This window comes from Lepidochelys olivacea (assembly GCF_965140295.1).
Source record: "Lepidochelys olivacea isolate rLepOli2 genome assembly, chromosome: 7".
Taxonomy (NCBI): domain Eukaryota; kingdom Metazoa; phylum Chordata; order Testudines; family Cheloniidae; genus Lepidochelys; species Lepidochelys olivacea.
The window spans coordinates 749,142-768,630 of NC_140417.1; the positions used below are offsets into that span (position 1 = coordinate 749,142).

A 19,489-nucleotide genomic window follows, 5' to 3' on the forward strand; every position below is an offset into this window, starting at 1 on the left:
GAATCCGGGTCACATCCAGTCACAGAGAGTCTGTCGCAATCTCCAGCTGAAGTTGTACCTGGAGACTGGGGGGAACGTACATTTGAATGCAAAATAGGCAATATTATTTCCTATATAGTGTGTTTCACCAGTAGATGTCAAAGTGTTTCCCACTCATCAATGTACTTATCCCTGAGGCACAGAGAAGCTAAGTGACTTGCCCCAGGTCACAGGGAAGTCCCTGGCAGAGCGGGAAATTGAACCCAGGGCTCCTGGGGCCCAGGCCAACATCCTATCCACTGACCTGTCCATCCAGCATCACTGTGCTGGAGCGAGAGGAGCATATGTGAGAGGAGAGCAAGGAGGAAGCCCTTTCCCTTGGCCCCTTATGAACAGAGTTAAGCAGCCAGATACTTGGCTGGAGTATCCTCATGGGAGCAGCTGGAGTCCACTGGCTGACCATGCTGCCAGAAATGCTCTTGTCTCTACAGCGGGAGGCTGGTTCCTGGGGAAGGTCTAAGCTGAGGAAACAATTGCACTTGACTATCTAATCCTCTGGCCATGTGGTCATGGCAACAAAACACTTATCCCGGCAGCAGCAGCAGGGGAGAAATGGACTGTTCCTAGTGGGCCAACAGCACTTCAAGCCGCTAATCCCCGTTATTCCAGGTGCTGCCGGAATGGAGAGCAGAGTAATGCTGACTTGTCATGGAGGCAGGGGAAGGGCACCTGAGCAGAACACCTAAAGATTGAACGCCAGGATGACCCTTTAGGTGTTTCCACTGGGGCATCCTAGAGGGAAATGTTGCATATGTTACACTTGGCCAGTGTGTGGGCTCCTCCAGGGGCTGGATCACAAGAGATTTGCCCTGGAGCTTCTGTCATACTAATAATGTGATTAGTGGCCCATGACCCAGTTTAAAGGCAAAGTCAGATGTCAGGTCTCTGGCTGACAGAAAACCACTTCCCACCACATCTCTGCATAGGGTGTGCTTCCCAAACTTGCTAGACATGTCTGTGGAGATGCCTTGGATTTATTTGCAGAGCAGGACACGATGGTCTCTCCAGCTGAATGCTTTGTGTCTAGAAAGCAACACAAGTTGCCTCTAACTCCTTGTGCCCATGTGGATTGAGCTGTAAATACAGTGCGCTTGAGCTCGTGTTTCACACTACTTCTGGGAGGAGTAGCTGGTGAAGCTGCAGAGAAACGCAGTGTGTCTGCGTTGAGTCATTGACTCGCAAGCACACACATCATGACGCTGGGTTAGCAAACTGGGTAAACTTTGCCTGTGTTTGTATTGTGTCTGTTAACCAGCCCTGGTGTGCTGTGTTTGGTCGTGAGGCAAGGAATCCGGGGTTCTGGCAGCTGTGTGAATCACAGGAAACGCTAGCTCTAAATGCTGCTGCAGCCAGTTCAGTAATGTGCGCTGACTGCACAGAGCAGCACCCCCTGGTGTGGCTACGCAGTGGGATCTGTGGATGCTGTAGTTGGTAACCATAATGTATTCTGTTCGGCCAGCACTGGGAAATTTTTCTCACACTTGCTTTGAGGTGCTTGGTAGCTAGAGGTTTTACCATGTCTGTGCTGGGCATCTGTCATTCTCTATGTCCTAAAGGTGTTAGAAATCAGGCCCAAAACTTGCCAGGACCAGGACTGAAATATCTGCAGAAGGAAATGAGGAGTTTTTCCAGAACTGAAGCTCTGATTACGCTACAAATTGAACTGATACTGTGGCTAAGAGTGTGAAGTTGCCAAGACCCTGACTGAGGTCCCAGAAGACTGGAGAAGGGCTAACATTGTGCCCATCTTTAAAAGGGGGGGGAAAGGAGGAGCCGGGGAACTATAGACCAGGCAGCCTGACCTCGATACCCGGGCAGCGACGAGAGCCACGTATCAAACATTCCATGTGCGAATACTGGGAGGACAGAGGGATGATCACCAGCAGCCACCATGGATTTACCAAGAACAAACCCTGCCAAACCAGCTTGATTTCCTTCTTTGACAGGGTAACTGGTTTGGGAATGCGGTGGATATAATATACCTGGCCTTCAGCAAGGCTTTTGACAGTCCCACAGGACATTCTGATAAGTAAGCTGGAGAAAAGCAGGCTTGACAGAACTACTGTTAAATGGGTACATAATTAGTTAAATGACTGCAAACAAAGAGTAACTATTAATGGAATGATGTTGGGTAGGAGGGAGGTCTCAAGTGGGGTTCCACAGGGATCTGTTCTGGGTCCGGTGGTGTTTAACATCCTTATTAATGACCTGGATGTAGATACAGAGAGCAGACTGATCAGGTTTGCAGATGACACAAAGCTGGCAGGGGTGGGGGGAGGTTGCTAGTACTTTGGAGAATAGATCTAAAATTCAAAGGCATCTTGATAAATTGGAGAACTGTGCTCTAGAGAACACAATGACATTCAGCAAAGACAAATGTAAGGTGCTACACTTAAGGAAGAAAAACCAAAGGCACAAATACAGAATGGAGGGAAACTGGCTTGGCAGCAGCACTGCTGAGAAGGATCTGGGAGTTGTGGTGGATCAAAGCCTCTGCATGAGTCAACAGTGCAGTGCTGTTGCAAAAAAAGCAAATGCAATTGTAGGTTGCATTAGCAGAGGCATAGCATGCAAGTCATGGGAGGCGATGGTATCATTCTATTCAGCCCTGGTGAGACCTCAGCCGGAGTAGCGGTGTCCAACTTTGGTCACCAGTGTATAGAAAGGATGTAGAGAAACTGGAAATGCTCCAGAGGCAAGCGACAAAAATGATCAAAGGGATGGAATGCAACCAATATGAGCAAAGGCTGAAGGAACTGGGTATGGTTAGTTTGGAAAAGAGAAGGGGGGATATGATAGCGGTCTTCAGATACTTGAAAGGCTGCCACGAAAAAGATGCAGAAAAGTTGTTCTCTTTTGCCACCAAGGGCAGGACAAGAAGCAATGGGTTCAAACCATAGCATAGCAGATTTAGATTAAAGCCAAGAAAAAACTTCCCCTAACTGTAAGAACAGTAGGACAGTGGAACAGCCTGCTTAGGGAGGCTGTGGAAGCTCCTTCCCCGGAGGTTTTCCAAAGGAGGCTGGATAGCCGTCTCTCTTGGATGGTTTAGACACAACAAATCCTGCACCTTGACAGTGGGTTAGACTAGCTGACCCTTGTGGTCCCTGCTAACCTGTGGGTCTGTGATTGGCATGTGGCTTATGCTGCAGGGGGATTGTGCTCATGCCGTACTGTGCTCCAGGATGCTACAGCATTAAGAAGACTGGTAATAGGTGCCTGAGATTTAGCCAATATTGTAAATGCCACTAGCTGCCAAGTGCCGCTTGCCAGCCGTTTCCATCCGAGGGCTGGAAGGGGCTGCAAGAAACCTGCCTGTCCTACCTCTGAAATCGATGCTCTCGGCCAGTTTGTGATTGTTTTAACCTTCTGAAGAGCATTAATACTTTGCAGCTGAATTTGGTGATGCTTGCACTAGTGTAAGGGTGCAGGGAAATGCAGCCTCTTCTCCAAATGGTTTATAACTACATGGACAAATGGCATGTGAAGAAGGCAGAAAAGGAGTGAGATGCAAGCCAAGCAGCCAGGCTGGCTGACACGAGTCTGCACGCTTTTTGTAGAAGAGGAGCTAGTCTTGGCTGCTCCTCTGCTGAAAGCCTCGACTCCCTCCTTGCAGGCGGAGGCTGCATGCTCAGGAAGCCAGAGAGAGCGTTCTGTGGGGAAAGGTGCTGCACGGGGAGCCATGACCTAATTACATGGAACCATTTTAGGGTAGCAGTTGCTAGTTTGTGGCCCACCTAGGGAGCCAGCAGACTTAATCGTCCTGCTGCACTTGCGTAAAGGGACAGCCGTGCCCCTCCTCTTTATATTCTGTCTGTCTTGTCTCACTAGCCTGTCTCTTATTTCTGAGGGATTCTCCTCCAACGCGGGGGGGTCTGAGGCTCATTTTCATCCTAGTGTCCCCTCTCCACCATCAGATGTTTGTGAGAAGAGCGCAGCTCTGATGCAGATCCTGCTATGATACCAGATAGTTGTGTGCACCCCCTGCAGACAGCTTTGTTTCTAAACGAGCGAATCTCTTGCCCTCTTCGGGCTTGACGCTCGCATGCCACCCAGTCTCCCCTCTCCTTCTCTGTGGGGTACACTTCTGTACCCCACTGCTCGTGACAGGGGCTGTGAGACCTGCCGGCCGTCCCCCTCCTCACCTGGGTGCCTGTGTTTTGGGAGTGCTTTGCACTAGGGATGTATCTCTTGTCCCTCTTTCCCAAGTGCTCTAGGGATTATTTCAGTTTTTTGACATAGTTAAAGCTGTGGGGCCAGTGCAAACCTGAATGAAATAGTAAAATAAACGTGGGCTGCTGTGCCCCCACCAGTCACTTTCCATGTAATTAAAAACTACCCTTGGCTCGATGAGCCCGCGCAGCAGGGAGTCTCAGAATCCAGGAATCTTGCTTCAGAATTTAGGTCCAACTGGGTCTTTATTATTTATGCTTTAGGTATGGTATCAGGTGACTGCCTGACATATTCCTGTTGAACTAACATCTCAGTCTGGGATACTCGTTCCGTACGCCTGCCACCACCTCTCTCTTTAGTGCTTAGCCAAGAAAGAATGGATTCGTCACAGGAGAAGAGGATGTTTGTAAAGCTCCTAGATGGAACATGGAGGCCCAGGAAGTCGAGACAGTTGGGAAGTAGATTGGGGTACGAGGAGTTTCCAAAAGTTCAACTTTGGTCATTCCATCAAAAATCAAAAGGCCATCATGGGATTTCCAGGGCCCTTATGAGCTACAGCCATGGAACTTGCTGCATTAAGGCATTATGGATGGCTGATTACAACTGGGAATAAACACTTGAAAGCCACAGTTTCTATCTGGGGTCGCCAAAAGGTTAGTCTGGCAATTTACAAAAATTTTACAGCTGTCTTCCAAAAAGTGGCCATGTGTGGTTGGGTAAAAAAGATATGCAGCTGTTACCAACTTTAACTGATTTTAGCCAAGAAAACTCTTGGAGAGGAATGGCTGCTTAGGCATTGGTGCTGATGGTCAGGCCTTCCCACAGGGCATGTGTGACGAAGTGGGAATGTTCTTAATGTTTTCTCTGAATACCGTGTGGGTGCCTCAGTTTCCCCTATGCATTTCTTAAGTATCTAGGTGGGGGGATAAGGGGGTGTGATTGTGGCAGAGCCCTAGAGGGCCTGTGTGATGGTGTCTGCACAGAGAATGGCAACTTACCCTGTCTCCTGGCAACTGATGGCCTGGGGCCCTCCCCTGCAAGGTGCCACCTGAAGGTGTTGGAGAACAAAGAGATCAGGTGGCCTCCTGGCCCGGAAGAGAGACAAAGGCCAGAAGAGGGGCTGGAGGGAGTTTCAGTTTGGAGCTGGCTGGGAAGACGGGGTGGGGGAGGCCCAGAACTGGGGTCTGGGTTCCCTGCCCCCCAAGATGGACCTGACTGAGGGGTCCTGTTCTCTGCACCTACAAGCTCTGTGTTAGACCATGTCCCTGTCGTCTAATAAACCTTCCGTTCCGCTGGCTGGCGGAGAGTCCCGGTGAATCGCAGGAAGTGGGGGTGCAGGGCCCCGACTCCCCCTCACTCCCTGGCAGCATGTTGCTCTACTTGTTTTATTATCCACATCCCTTTTATAAGGAAAGGAGTTGGAGGGCTACTGTGATGGAGTGGGGATGTGCCACTCAGAGCATCCAGACCAAGGTCTGCCAAAAGCCAGACGTGTACTCATCGTCGTAGGAATATCCCAATTCCTGTAGCAATAGTTAGCAAAAGCACAAATCTGCCTATTGTAGACGGAACCTCAACCTCAAACCTGATTGCAGTGTGCAGGGCTGGCTTTCTGACTTGGAGCTTCTGGAGTGGCTAGGATCTGCTCTACCAGAGGAGAAATTGATGTCTGGAGCTGCACTCTACCTAGCTTAAAAAACAAGTGTTTGGGCCACTTCTCTGACATTCTTAGGGCTACGAACCGCTGTTTCTGTTTCAGCAGAACCACAATTGGAGGGTGGCTTCCTGTCTGTCCTCTATGCCAGTTCCATTCCAATATCTTTACTGGAAGATACTGAACTTCTGAGCTCTGAACTTCTCCGTTTCCTGTACAGAGCTTTTGTGTGGCAGCACAGTAGTAGGCACGTGAAATGGAAATGAGATTCTTCCTTCTGGTAAATCAGCAGCAGATGAGCCTTCAGCTAAGTAGCGAAGACCCTGACCTTAGCAAGCAGAAGGAAGAAGTTCAAATTCTGGAGGATACAGCAAGAGTTGGGGGTGCAGCTGCTCTGGGGCAGTGGGACAGGCAGGATGGGCCATAAGGAGACTCCACACCATTGATCCAGTTCAAATTGTATTTGTCTCCCCCTTGGCCTTGGAGTTGATGCTTTGTGCTTTCTGTTGTCTTTTTCTTCTTTGGCCTGCAATGCCTCCTTTTAAGACCTCCCGAATACAAGGGTTTTAGGCACATCCTTGCACCATTTGGACACCTTTGGTCCCCACAAGACTAAAACCTAAAAGAGCAAATTGCTCCCTGGTGCAAGTGTTTTGGACATCAGAGTTCACAGCCATGAGGAGTCTGGCCCAGAATCTTCCTTGTCCATGTCACAGGTGGACTTGGAGAATCCATAGACATGCAGCCCCATTTTCCCTAGGAGCCTGCGAAGTCCTTGTGGCCACGTTGCTGTCATTCTGCTCCAGGCTTGTCCCTTCCGTTAGCCCTGGCCGGTGCTGAAGATGGCAGTGGCCTGGACAGAATTGCACTACTGGGCCACCACAACTACACCACAACAGCTGCTGTGTAGTTAGCTCCTCACTGCCTAGAGGCTTCCAAGAAGAAGGCTGAAAAACCTGCTGTACAGGGAGACTTCAAAGCTCTACCTATTCAGCTTACCAAAGAGAGGATTTGAGGTGACCTGATCATTCTGGAAGTACCTACGTGGGAAAGAGGCATCTGATACTAGAGGGCTCTTCAGGCTAGCAGACAAAAGCACAAGATGCAATTATTTGGAAGTTGAAGCTAGCCAAATTTGGGTTCAAAATAAGATGCAAATTTTTAAGTGGGGGTGATTAACCATTAGCCCAACTTCCCAAGCATTCGGGTGGTCGCTGTGACTCCAGGTTTGAATCTGTTTCCCCCTTCCCCCCCCCCCCCCCATGGCAGGCTGTACAATCTCATTGTGGGTCTGCAGAGGCTATAGAACAAATGATTTTGGCAGAAGACTGTTCTTTACAGTCGCCCCTTGTTCTAGAGCCCCTGGCACATTCCTGTCTGCCTCCAAGCAGTCTCTTCTCTTCCCTCTGCCTCCAAAACCTTGGTGTGCCATTAGTCTCACTGCCCGGACGTCTTCTGCAGCTGGAATCATCTCACCTCGACGTGAACCTGGCCTTACTTAGCGACACCAGAGCACTCCTCTGTGTGTTCCCTGGTAACGCCCCTGCTGCACTTCATCACTGCCTCGCTCTCCCCTGCCTTACTGACCTCACGCTCAGATCCATCCTGGCTCCTCACCCTCGGCTCTTCTCTCACTAGCTGGTACCCGGCTCTCCCTTCGGTGCATTCATGCTGGGACTTGTCTCATCCATCTCCACCCTGGCTTCTTCTCAAACTCAGCCCCTCCAGAATAGATCTCCTCACCTTTCTGCCCAGCCCCTGCTCCTTTTGCCCGGCTCTATTGGCAACTCTCAACCCTTCCCATAATCCTGCTGTCATTTCACATGTCCCCTCTCCCCACAGCCAATTGCAAAGTCCTCTTGCTGCTTTGTCTAGCTCTAATTCACCGTTCCTTCTCCTGCCTGCAGTGCACCCTAGCTACTGTCACCTTCCTGGGTCTGGCCTCCCTGCCTCGGATTGCCCCTTATGCCCTCCAAAGGGACAGCTGGTGTCCCCTTCCTCACCTCTTCTCTGAATTCCCATTGCTATCCTGCCTCTTGCTACAGCCTTGTCCTCACTCAGATGCCAGCCCTCACCTGCAGTCCCACTCTCATTTCCCCTACTCCCCCTTGCTTCCTGTGTCCTTCCCAATCCTCTCCCCTCTTCTGGTTCTCAGCATTGTACTGTCCTCATCTGCCCAACGTCCTCTCTTCCTTCAGATCCCTGCTCCTTTCGCTCAAGGAGATCGAAGAGGGGAGGGGGAGAGTACCTCTCAACTGTGGCTCTGGGTATAAGGAGCTCCTTGAGGCTAGGGAATGGGATGTCCTTGTTATGGGTTTTCAAAGCACCATGTAAGTGTAGGCTTGGGGGAGCAAACTGGCTTCTTTACATTTGTCTCCTAAACCTTGTGCTTCAGTGACGCCCACCTGCCACAGCAGGGAATTCTTCCCTTTAGCAAATGTCACTCCGAACCTGGCTTTCATGTTTCGACCTGTGACATCTGAGTTCCAGTGCTCACCGGAAGCATCGGAGCGGGCTCTGCTCTTACCACCAACAGCTCTTACTGCTTGGATTCATGCCCTCTTTCCTGGGAACCAGGAGATTCTTCTTCCAACCTTGAAATAGTATCTTCATTCTCCAGAGAGGGTGTCCCCATAAGCGCTTATCTGCTAGGACAGGAGTCCTCACCAGGGGGAGAGCAGCAGAATCCCTGGAAGATCAATGAACTGGAGAGTGTGGCGACAGGGTGGCCTTGGGTCTGAGTTCTATACATCTCTCAGCACAGGCACCCAGGTAAAAGGCACGTGATAAGCTTTAACAGCCAACCCCCATTCTGGGAGAAGCCTCTGCTAATTCTGAGCCATATTAAGAAACCAGAGGTTGTCGCATTGAGAACCAAGCAAGTGTCTCTGATATAGGTGTAATGGCTTTTAACAGCTGGAGACACACTATTCTCTGCATGTACTGGTGACCTTTAAGAATCTGGATGGTTACTGCTGGTCAAATGCAAACTCCAGCCTTTGGCAATGCCCACAGCTGCCCGAGCTCCAGGCTATGATGGCATTCTAATAGCCCAGGGATTTTTCTTCAATTCCTCCTTAGGTTGCTACTGTAAAATCAGCAAGTAAATGGCAATACCAGTTTTCTCTCCAGCTTCTCCCCCCCCCCCCCCCCCGCACCCACCAATCATGCTGTCAAACTCGGAACCACCTTCCAGGTTGCTGAGAACTCTGTGTCGTGGGCCATGTGTCTACACTGCCATGTTGCAGGGCCCAATGACCTTAGGCACTCCCGGGCGTCTGCTTGTGGAGATTGTCAGAGGAACTCCTCCAGTTCACTCATGTTTCCCTTTCTGGTAGGAGGCTGCATGCATTGAGTACATCCTCTTTCCTGGGCTCCTTTTCCTGTCCTTGGGGCCTTTTGCCTAACTGCCTGCTCCTGCAGCATACTGCTCCTGATGAGTGAATGAAAAGCATCTTCATAGGTCTTCAGTTCTGGGCTCGCTGGGCACTGGTGTGGCTGCTCTACCTTTTCCCCCAAGATCAGGTGTGTTCCCTCAGGGACTCGCATTCCACTGACTGCAGAAGCAGGGCTCTCGAGGACTTTCCCAAACAGTCTCCAGTATATGAAGGCACCAGACAAGCCACATTTGTATTCTCGAAGTCCCCGCAGTTGCATTTGGATGTGTTAACAGCAGAAGTGGGCTGTGGAGGGATGCCCTTTGTGGGGCAGTGTCCATTTTTCTGGTTCTGGGGTCAGGACGTGCTGTTGCATCTTGCTGGTGGGTTTCCCGGTTCTTGCATGATCCTCTGTTCCTTGCTAGCTTTGCTCTACCAGCTCACAAATGAATCTACTGCTTTCTCGGTCACAACCAGCTTGGCTTCTCCTTTTGCTTTTGGAAGGAAGGTTTGCCTTGTGCTATGTGCCAGAATCACTTGTCATCGCACCCTCACATCCAGCATCAGAACGTGCTGGCACAAATGTTGGCAGTCAACCCCACCGTGCCCACTGGCACAAGAGTTGAGCAGAAAAGCCTATGATTGCATGACTTCACTGACTGCCCCATGTCCCCTCTCTCTTTCTGACCCAGATCAGTGGACCACTCCCTGCCTGGATCCTCCGTTTCTACAGACTTTGGCAGCTGGCAGATGGTAACAGGGTGTGGCAGTATTCAGGAGCATGCAATCCTGAGCACAGACGCCGCTCTCCCTGGCAGCTTCCCGGATGAGCTCCCTAACAGTGGCCTGTAAGTGTGCTGAGCACAGAGGATGGCTCCCTGTGCATAACAGTTGACTGGCTATGAAACTGGGACAAGCCAGAGAGCTGCATTAGCCTCAAGAATCGTTTGGGCTACCGAAGTCTCCCCTGCCTTAACGCTTATCAGAAGTGCATTCTGCCACAGAGCACTCTGAGTTAAGCCACGGCATACGCACCACCAGGCTTGCTTAGTGTTACGTGAACTGTGCCCAGCCTTGAGGCAGGGAAAGGAATCCTGGGCTCTTCATTGGAGTCATTGCACCGTTTGGGCACAAGTTGGGAGAGAGGTTGCAGTTCTGCCATATAACACTGAGAGGGAATGGGAGGAATGAGTCAGGCCTGTTTCTTTCCCTGGATCCCACTTAGCCTCTCTGGGTATGTCCACCCAGCAAGGAAGTACCCAGCTGGCTTGGACTCACAGGGCTGTTTCACTGCTATGTGGATTTCTGGACTCCAGCCCGAGCCTGGAAATCGACACAGCACTGAAACAGCCTGAGTCGGCTGGCACAGGCCAGCCGTGGGTTTTTCTTTGCTGTGTAGAGAGACCCTTTATCTCTACCACGTTTTAGAATCCTAGAACTGGAAGGGACCTTGAGAGGTCATCTAGTCCAGTCCCTGCACTCAAGGATTCCAGACCCTCCAAAACATTTGAGCTGCTGCTTTTTTTCCCCTTCCTTCCTTCCTTCCCTCCACCCTCTGCTTGACTTACAGCTGTCCACTTGCTCATGCCATATCGGAGCATGGTTCAGGGCAAGCCACAGTGCCAGATAAACACCTGACATTCGCTTCATAGAACTGAGGCGAAGCAAATGCTTTGCCCCACAGACAGCAAGTTATTTGTGAGGGACCTTCAAAGACATGAAATGCATTTTAATTGCAACTAAAAAATGTCAGCTGCTGTCTCTCCCTCTGAACTGTCAATCCAGTGACTGCACAGTGGCGGATGCAGTGTGTGCACTGAACTGTCAGCTAATCTTTACTGCTCTCGTTCTGCAGACATCTGCGCTGCTCTCTCCTAGCACCCTTTTAACGCCTCCTAAAATGGGGGGAGGTGGAGGGTTGGAAAACACGTTTCTTTTGAGACAAACTCTCCGTGCGACCAGCCCTGTTTGATGAAATGTGACCATCTATTGTCCTGCAGGCCAGAACCACAGCAGCAGCTTCTGTACCTTCCTGCACTGCCGCAAACCCTAAACTAACAGCCAGAAACCCTGGGAGGGATGCTGGGCACGACCTCAGAAAGGCATCTTCAACCACACAAGGTGGTGACAGTCCTCTTTTGCGAGGAGCACTCTATGTGGCTCTGAGATGTGATTGACAGGCAGGAAGGGGTGGGAGGAGAAATCTTGAAAGACCTAGTGTCAATGAATGACCATTTGAATGTACAGCTTAATTCATGTCTGTCCTTTGGTGAGTCGTCCCCTTTCCCCCCCCCCCCCGGGCTAGGGTAGCTGCAGTGTCTGGGAACGGGTAGCACTAAGCAGAGTGAGCCTCAGCTGCAGTCCCACATTAAGTCCTAGGTGGGTCTGGCCTCAAGACAGCTCAATCTCCTGGAAGTGTTGCCTCTGGTTTGGGATTTCAGTGTGACTTGTGGGTCCTGGCAGCGTCCCTCTGCTGCAGTGGACAGGTCTGCACCTGGAATCTGGAGCATGTGAAGTGCTCAGAGTGTAACTTCTGGGCCCAGCCAGGCCAAGGGCAATGGACAAGGGAGAATTGCTTATTTCCTCAGATTTGTATAATTGATTAACCACCGCTACCCCCAAAAAACTCACAACTGAAACCGTGGCCCTGATGTCCAGCTGCCTTGGGTTTCCATGGCTTTCAGACCCGTAACCTACTTAACCTCCACCTGGTGGGGCTAGACTGGCCCTCTGGAATGGTCTGCCTCTGGGTCAAGTGGGGTAATCCAGGTGACTTCTCCAAACCTGATCTGGGGTTCAGGTCCTTACCTTCTCTGCTGAGTAGCAGCCTTTGTTGGGAACAGAGTAACAGCCGTGTTAGTCTGTATTCGCAAAAAGAAAAGGAGTACTTGTGGCACCTTAGAGACTAACCAATTTATTTGAGCATAAGCTTTCGTGAGCTACAGCTCACTTCATCGTGAGCTGTAGCTCACGAAAGCTCATGCTCAAATAAATTGGTTAGTCTCTAAGGTGCCACAAGTACTCCTTTTCTTTTTGTTGGGAACAGTTGCAGCTGTCTCTTAGTTCAGGATACAAACGAGTTTCCATTTTAATTCCCTCTGGGTATGGAGCTTGCACCTGATGGCTGAGCTTTCGCAGGCTTGCTCTCTGCTGACAGGACATTTTCCAAAGAGTCGTTACTCAGACTCTGTTGTGGGCCTCTACCACAAAGTCTCCAGTTTGGAGTTTTGGCCTGGACATAGTCTTGTCTCAGGCCCTGCATCCTCTTGCCCCCTTAGCTGGGGTTTAAACTTCCCGTGAAGCTTTAACATCTCCGCAGTATCCAAGTCTACCCTCTATACAGTGACAAACCTGGGGGCCTGGCTGAAAGCCTGCCTCAGCTCTTTGACTGCTCATCAGTGGCTGTGTACATGACTTAGTCTACAGCACTAACAAGCATTAGTTGACCTCTCTGTTGAAGGAAACCAGACCACCTATTTTTCCTTCAGAAATAAACGGGGAATCTAAATATGAAGCAGTCAGTAAAGCTGCGCAGGTAAGCAGCTGACAGTTGGGAGGTAAATACACGACCAGTCTAGATGCACAACCAAAGATGTGCCCTTGTTTCTGTGCTGCATGAGACAGTCTGATTATCTGAACACTAGGAGACTTTTGTCATATAAATATGTAATTCTTTTTTTTTTAATTTTAAGAAGTTGCCTTAATATCCTGTGCCACAGAGTTCTACAGGCTAAAGTATTTCCTCTGTATCTGTTAAGTGTGTTGCCTTCCAGCATGCCCTCCTGCTTGGCTTTTAGGAAAGTAACTAGCAGCGTAGTTGGCTGCCTCAGTATCACTTGGTGTTTTTAAGCCTCCCACCAGATCTCCCCTCTTGCTGCTGTTTCCGGACGAATGCTGTTGGCTGGGGGTGGTTAACACTTCCACTCACTAACTGTGCCAGGGGAGATCCAGCCAGGCGCTAGCAAGAATCAAGGGAAGTCTCTAGAGGAAGGTTTGTGCTCTGCCCTTGGCATAACCTTTGCAGAATGTCTTCTTCTCTCCGGGAACCACGGCTCCATTGGTGGAGACACAGCAAGAACTGCTTCAATCCTAAACCCTAGAACAGCTGCCTTTGAACTGTAATCATTCTCATCGGGAATATCCTGTTATCTTCTCTCTCTGCCCCCGACCTGAAACTGTACCTAGAGCAGCTGGAGAGGAGAGCAGGTCCCAGGGGAACCAGGCCCTGCTCTAGGAGAGTGACGCAGACACAGCGCAGGCTTGCAGTGGAACAGATGTGAAAAATCTCTTCACTCTAGTGATTGTGGCTGGAACCCTCGGGGATTTCACCCCCTCACCCACCTCCCAAAATCCAACCTAGCTTATCCCGTGCTCAGAGCTGGCTGTACGAGGACGGGAGGTGAGAGGGGCAGAAGAAGTGGGAAATACCCAAAGATCACTAAATGCTATCACTGTAATCGTCAGTCCAGAAGGATCCCAATGCACCCAACTGCAACTCACTGCAGAGGAAGTGAAGCTTAGTAGTATCCACTTAAACTGCGTGCGGGACCCACTTAGGCTGGAATTTGGCCAGCATCCAGGGTCAAATCTGACCTGTGAACTCAGAAATGAAGTGTACCATTTTCCTCAGAAACTGCTCCTCCGGGCCTTGCAGATGCGGGCAGGAGGAGCAAAAAGTGAGGTATTGGCAAGGGACAAAATGTAGCTGGGTGAGACTTGGAGCTACACCCAGGTTCTGCCAGAGGCCGGGAGCTGCAGGCCCAACCGCTGAGGCCAGCGTGGACCAAGGGAGACAGTTTGTGATACTGTCTGCTGGGAGGTCTGGGACTGTTGTAAAAACGAGGGATGTGATGGAGGGGGGTTGGGTGGGGGAGGGAAGCAGAGAGAAGGGCTGGTTCTGCTGCCTTCATAGGGGGGAGAATGCAGCACTGTGGCCCAGGTGCTGGAGAGCTGGGGCTTGGAACCTTGAGACGAGGCTGGCAGGGCCAGGACACCAGCCCGGATCCCCTACTCTAGCAGCAGCTGCCAGGGACTGGTTAGTAACAGGTTCTACCCCGGAGAACTATTCTGCTGCTAACTCCCTGGCTTGGAGCTGTGTGGTGTTAGCTGGCAGGTTGCAGCCAGACTCGGTCGGGGGCTGTGGAGTTCCTGCCTTGCTGGGGGAAGGGCTGATGTGTACCCATGGTGGGGTACGGCTGGGGCTAGCTAGCTAGCTCCAGGGAAGGCTGCTGCTGACCCCTCCCCCTTCTGTCTTGCAGGCTGGTGCCAGTGGCAGGCCGAGAGTCCCGGCTGGAGGAAGTGCGCTCTGCTTTCCTAGCCACCTACAGCAGCACCATTGGCCTGAAGGCTGTGCCATCCAGCCCCGCCGGAGCCCTTGGGGGCCTGCTGGAGCAGTTTGCACGGGGCGTTGGACTGAGAGGAAGCAGTAGCACCCTCTGAATATGTTGTACACTTGGACTGGCTCCTAGGTGTGTCCAGCAGCAGAAGGAACCTGAAAGACATGCAAGGGGCGGGCAGAGCTGCCCCTGGGGCCTGTCCTGCCGCCTGCACCAGGGGCTCTGCCCCCGGCCAGCCCTGACTGGTTGTGACAGCCCTTTTCAGTAAAGGCATCTGCACCCCTGCCTTTGCCCTGCCTCTGGTTTTAGGCCGTGGCAGCAGTCGGGGAGAGGGGTGGCCTTGGGGGCTGGGTGCTTCTGTTTGCTTAGCATCCCATGTTGTCTGAGTGGGACCTGAGCCTGGTGCCTGGCTGGCAGATGATCTTTGCCTGAGTCTGCTTAGGCTATCTTGGCCACTAGGCTGAGCTCAGGCCGGATCCTGGCAGTGGGGCTGTGTGCCATGGAGCATATGGACGTGGGCAGGGCTGCAAATGGGGGTGGGGGGTAAGTAGCCCCTGGCTCGATCTGGCTGGCACGGTGGGGCCATGGGGTGCGTCCCGTGCACCACCTCTCACTGCCCTTGGGCCTGACTGCCCCTCCGTCCCGCCAGGAGCGCTGGGGTTCTGCTCCTACCCCCGGCTTCCCCAGCAGCCAAGGCCTGGGCCTGCCCCTCCCCTCGTGCCCGGTGCGGGGGCCCGGCCCTTTGCCCCCCCACCAGCGGCCGACGCCGGAGCTGCCTGTGCCCGGTGCGGGGATGTTAGTGGGCAGCCCTGCCCGGGGCCGGTTCTGGGCCGCCTGGGGTCGGGGTGGGGTCCCCGGGGGGCGCCTCGGTGGAGCTTTCCCTAGGCGCGGGCGCTGCGGAGCGCGGCGGGCTCCCCGGGGCCGGTCCCTGCGCCGGGCGGGGAGGGGGCCGCGGCCAGACGCGCTGCGCCGGGCGAGCGGAGCGGACGCAGGCGGGGGCGGAGGCAGGGCGCCCGCGGGAGGCTCCGGCTCGGCGCACGGACCTGCCCGGGGCCGCCGCCGCTTCCCCGCCCGTGGAGCCCGCCCCGCGCCTGCCTTAGCGCGGCGCGCCCGGAGCGCAGCGAGCCGGCAGCGGGGATGGCGTCTCCGGGAGCCCTGGAGCCGGCGCCCGCCAGCGTCCCGGCCACCAAGCTGGAGCTCACCGTCTCCTGCAGGTGCGGGGCCGCGGGCAGCGCCGGGCGCGGGCGGGAGCCTCCGGCAGCCGGGGCCGAGCCACACCTTCCCTCCTCGGCACAGCGCGGGTCCGTCGGGGAAGGGGCGCGGGGCGGGCAGCTTGGAGCGGGCTCCTTGGCCAGAGAGACTGTCCGTGAGCGTGCAACGCATGCCCGTTGTGTGTGGGGGATAGTGTGTGAGCGTGCAACGCATGTCCATTGTGGGGGGACGGTGTCTGATTGTGCAACGCATGCCCATCGTGTGTGTGGGAGACCATGTGTGAGTGTGTCCACTGTGTGCGGGGGATAGTGTGTGAGCGTGCGACGCATGTCCATCATGTGGGGGGGGCAGCATCTGAGTGTGCAACGCATGCCCATCGTGTGTGTGTGGGACAATGTCTGAGCATGCAACTCATGTCCAGTCATGTGAGCATGGGACAGCGTGTGAGCGTGCAACACATTCCCATCATGTGGGGGGGGACAGAGTGTGAGTGTGCAACACATGTCCATCGTATGTGTGTGGGGACAGCATGTGAGCATGCAACGCATGTCAATTGTGTGTGTGTGTGACGGTGTTTGAACATACAAAGCATGGTCAACGTATGTGGGGGAGACAGCATGTAAGCGTGCAATGCATTGCCATTGTGTGTGTGGCAGGCAGCATGTGAGTGTGCAACACATGCCCATTGTGTGTGCGTGCATGGCAAGGCATGTGAGCATGCAACACATGTCCGTCATGTGTTCACTGCAACAGCATATGAGCGTGCAAAGCATATTCATCATGTATGTGTGTGTGATGGCATGTGAGCATGTAATGCCCAGCCACCCAGTGCACATGGGGAGCGTGTGAGTGTGCAATGCATGCATGTATGCCTGCTGTTGTGCATGTGAGCACATATGCATGTCTACTATGTGTGCATAGAGTGGGTGTATGTGAGCGTGTGTGCCTGGTGTGTGTGCAGGGGATAGTGTGTTTGAGCGAACATGCAGCAAACTTGCTCTTCAGTGATTATTTCCTCTTAACCCCCCAATGGAAATGCAGCTTTCGTGCTGTTTGCTGGTGTGAGCGACACCCTAAGCCCTCAGCCCTGCTCAGTGAGACTTTGTCGGCAGGACCATGGTGCAAGAGCTGCATAAGAGACTGTTCCCTCTGGTCCTGCTCGGGGAAGAGCCTGACCTGCCCAGGATAGGGCTGGCCCATGCCCCGTACGCCCCCCCATCACTCGCTCTCACCCAGTGCCTCTCCCCTGCTCGCTCTCACTCAGCGCTCCCCCCCCCCCCCCCGACTCGCTCGCTCTCACCCAGCGCCCCTCCTCTGGCAGGTCTCCGTAGACTCAGGCCCAGGCAAAGACGACAGCTGAGGTTCTTCCCAGTGGCTCCCTAGCTTGCAGCTTGGGATTCCCACCCAGCGGGTCTGTGGCAGGCTGCCCCAGAGCCCCGGGCAGGCCGCAGGTTCCTAGGCGCCTGTGGGGTGGTACCAGGGCAGCGAAGGCGGCTGGGCGGGCAGGTGGAAGCCCTGGCCGTGCCAGAAGAGTGCGCCCAAGAGTGCAGCTGGCAGCTCGCTGGGCACCAGCCAGCGCAGGTGCAGCACCACCCAAATGCCAGGCTAAGCACGTCCGTGCAGGCTGGGGGCCCCTTGACTGTTCTGCCCTGGGCTCCGGAATTGCTGTCGGCGGGCCTGGCCCCCGTGCTGTCTCCTGGGAATGAGCTGGGGGAAGGTCCGTGCGGAAGAGCGGGTGGTGTCCCTGGCTGCACATGGCTCCATGGGCAGTGTTTGCTCACGTTCCCGCCACGTCTCCAGAGCACCCCTGGTTCTGACCCCAGCCCAGGGTTTGCATGGGACAGAAGGCGCTTTCAGGGCTGTCTGGCTCCAAAGAGAGGCAGAGTTGGCTGCCGGACACACCCCTTTGCACGGGCAGAGCCGTCGGGTGTCCTGGGGAACACGCCCGCTCTGTGCAGGGGCCAGATGCCCGAGCTCTGGCTCCTGTTCATGTTCGTCGCTGGTTTTCAGCTGGGTCTGTCTGACAGCACCGTGTGCTCACGAGGGCTTTGGTGAGGCAGGGCCAAGGTACGAGGGGGCTGGGAAGCGGCACCGTCTGCCCAGCTCCTCGCCAGGGGAAGCTGAGGGGTTACTGTGCCTGTGTGCACCCCTGGGATCCCAGCGTGACTGGTGCGAGGGGAAGCCCCAAAACAGGGAAATGAACTGAACAATTGCGACCCCTCGAGGCTCTGGTTAGGAGCAGGCCTGCAGGGGTGCTGGTGCCTGGCTGCTGCAGCCTTCGGTGCGTGGACGGGGAGAAGCGCCTCTGCCAGCTGGGAAAGTGGGTTTGCTGCTGGCTGCTGGCGAGGCTGCCTGCTCCTCTGCCTCCAGCAGCCGCAGAGCCAGGTCTTGACGGCTCGGAGCAGACGGAGACCCGCGGGAGCAGGGACTAACTCTCTGATCTCGAAGGGCAGCGAGGAAGCTTTCGCCCCTGGAGGCGGGGGGCATGGGATGGATCTCTCACATCGCCCTGTGCTTTGGGGGGGCGAGATGCAGAAATGGCATCCTCTCCCCAAGGGGGGCGTGTCTGCTCTTTACAGCTGTTCTGAGGTCAGCAGTTGTTGCCTCTGGTCAGCCAGGGCAGCTCTCTGGATCAAGAGAGCTCCGCTCCGCACCGAGCACAAGGCTGTCGCCCAAGCTTCTCAGCTTTTCCCGGTCCTCACCAGATCACCTCCCTAAGGAAACGGATCTGCTGGGCCTGGCCCCGGCTTCCAAAGGCTTTGGGCCCTTTCTTCTCTGCATGGCCATGTGGGGTGCTGGAACAGTTTGTACGGGGGGCTGAGAGCCATTGAACCAAACTGCAAAACCTGGATATGATGGAAACCCCTTCAAGCCAAGGGGTCAGGCAGCACCCCGCCCCCACAGCTCCAGCATCTCTGTGGCCATAGCTTGAAGCCTGCTCTCAAATGTCTGCTCTTTCACTGCCATGTGCATGGACATGTCAGACCTATAGGGATTGAGGATGGGGAGCGGGAAGCAGGCCAGGTAACAATCCTTGGAGCTGTCGCTTCTGTGTCTCCTTCCTCATGACCTCCTGTGTAGGGTGTGACCTGAGCTCATCTGGTTGGTCCCTCTTCGTCCTTTGCCACCTCCCTCTGACAGACCCAGCTGCTCCTGGCAAATCCAGGTGACTTGTGCAGAACTCCCCTTTCCCTCACCTGCCCATCCATCCTCAGACTGATCCGGGACGCGCCCGTTTGGAGGCCCTGTTGCAAACAAATATGAAGGAACAGTGAGAATTTTGGAAGTGTTGCAGGGAGGGGCCTGGGCGTGTCTGTGCTGGGATGGGCCAGGGACCCTTAGTGTTTTACAACCTCCATGCTTGGCACGGGGCTGGCAGCTGGTCTGAGGGTCTCTAGTGAGCTGGAACCCAGGCCAAAAGGGCTCCTTCTCCAGCCGAACAATTTTCCCTTGTGTGGCTCTGCCCAGCAGAGTGTTAAACACCCTTGGGTCCTGCTCCACTGGCCTGGGCCGTGTTCCCAGCAGAGGTGGGGAAGAGTGGAGGAAACCCTCTGTTCTGGCTGAGTTCCTGGGCAGGCCCAGGAGGGTGGGGGGCTCAGACCCCCTGGGACCCTGGCCTGGAACCAGGCAGGGCAGAGCCCTGCTCTGAATGTGCCACCAGCCTCGGGCTGGGGTGTCTCCCATCCCTGGTGAGAGCA

General features: G+C 54.1%; 2 protein-coding genes across 5 annotated transcripts in view; both read left to right on the forward strand.

Annotated features, from left to right (window-relative positions):
- The window catches only part of MTMR14 (myotubularin related protein 14), a 48,874-nt gene extending 34,011 nt beyond the window's left edge, over window positions 1–14,863 (forward strand). Inside the window, exons 18-19 of one of the 2 annotated variants that reach the window (XM_084633842.1) lie at window positions 9,936–10,091; window positions 14,502–14,863. In XM_084633842.1, the coding sequence (XP_084489968.1) occupies window positions 9,936–10,091; window positions 14,502–14,682 (337 nt within the window). In that variant the 3' untranslated portion in view covers window positions 14,683–14,863. The remainder of the gene's footprint in view (window positions 1–9,935; window positions 10,092–14,501) is intronic. The other variant, XM_084633843.1, reaches the window with a different exon arrangement.
- A 787-nt stretch (window positions 14,864–15,650) lies between these two features.
- Window positions 15,651–19,489, forward strand: part of CPNE9 (copine family member 9) — a 43,383-nt gene continuing 39,544 nt past the window's right edge. For all 3 annotated transcript variants that reach the window (XM_084635104.1, XM_084635103.1, XM_084635105.1), the window contains exon 1: window positions 15,651–15,793. In XM_084635104.1, the coding sequence (XP_084491230.1) occupies window positions 15,717–15,793 (77 nt within the window). In that variant the 5' untranslated portion in view covers window positions 15,651–15,716. The remainder of the gene's footprint in view (window positions 15,794–19,489) is intronic.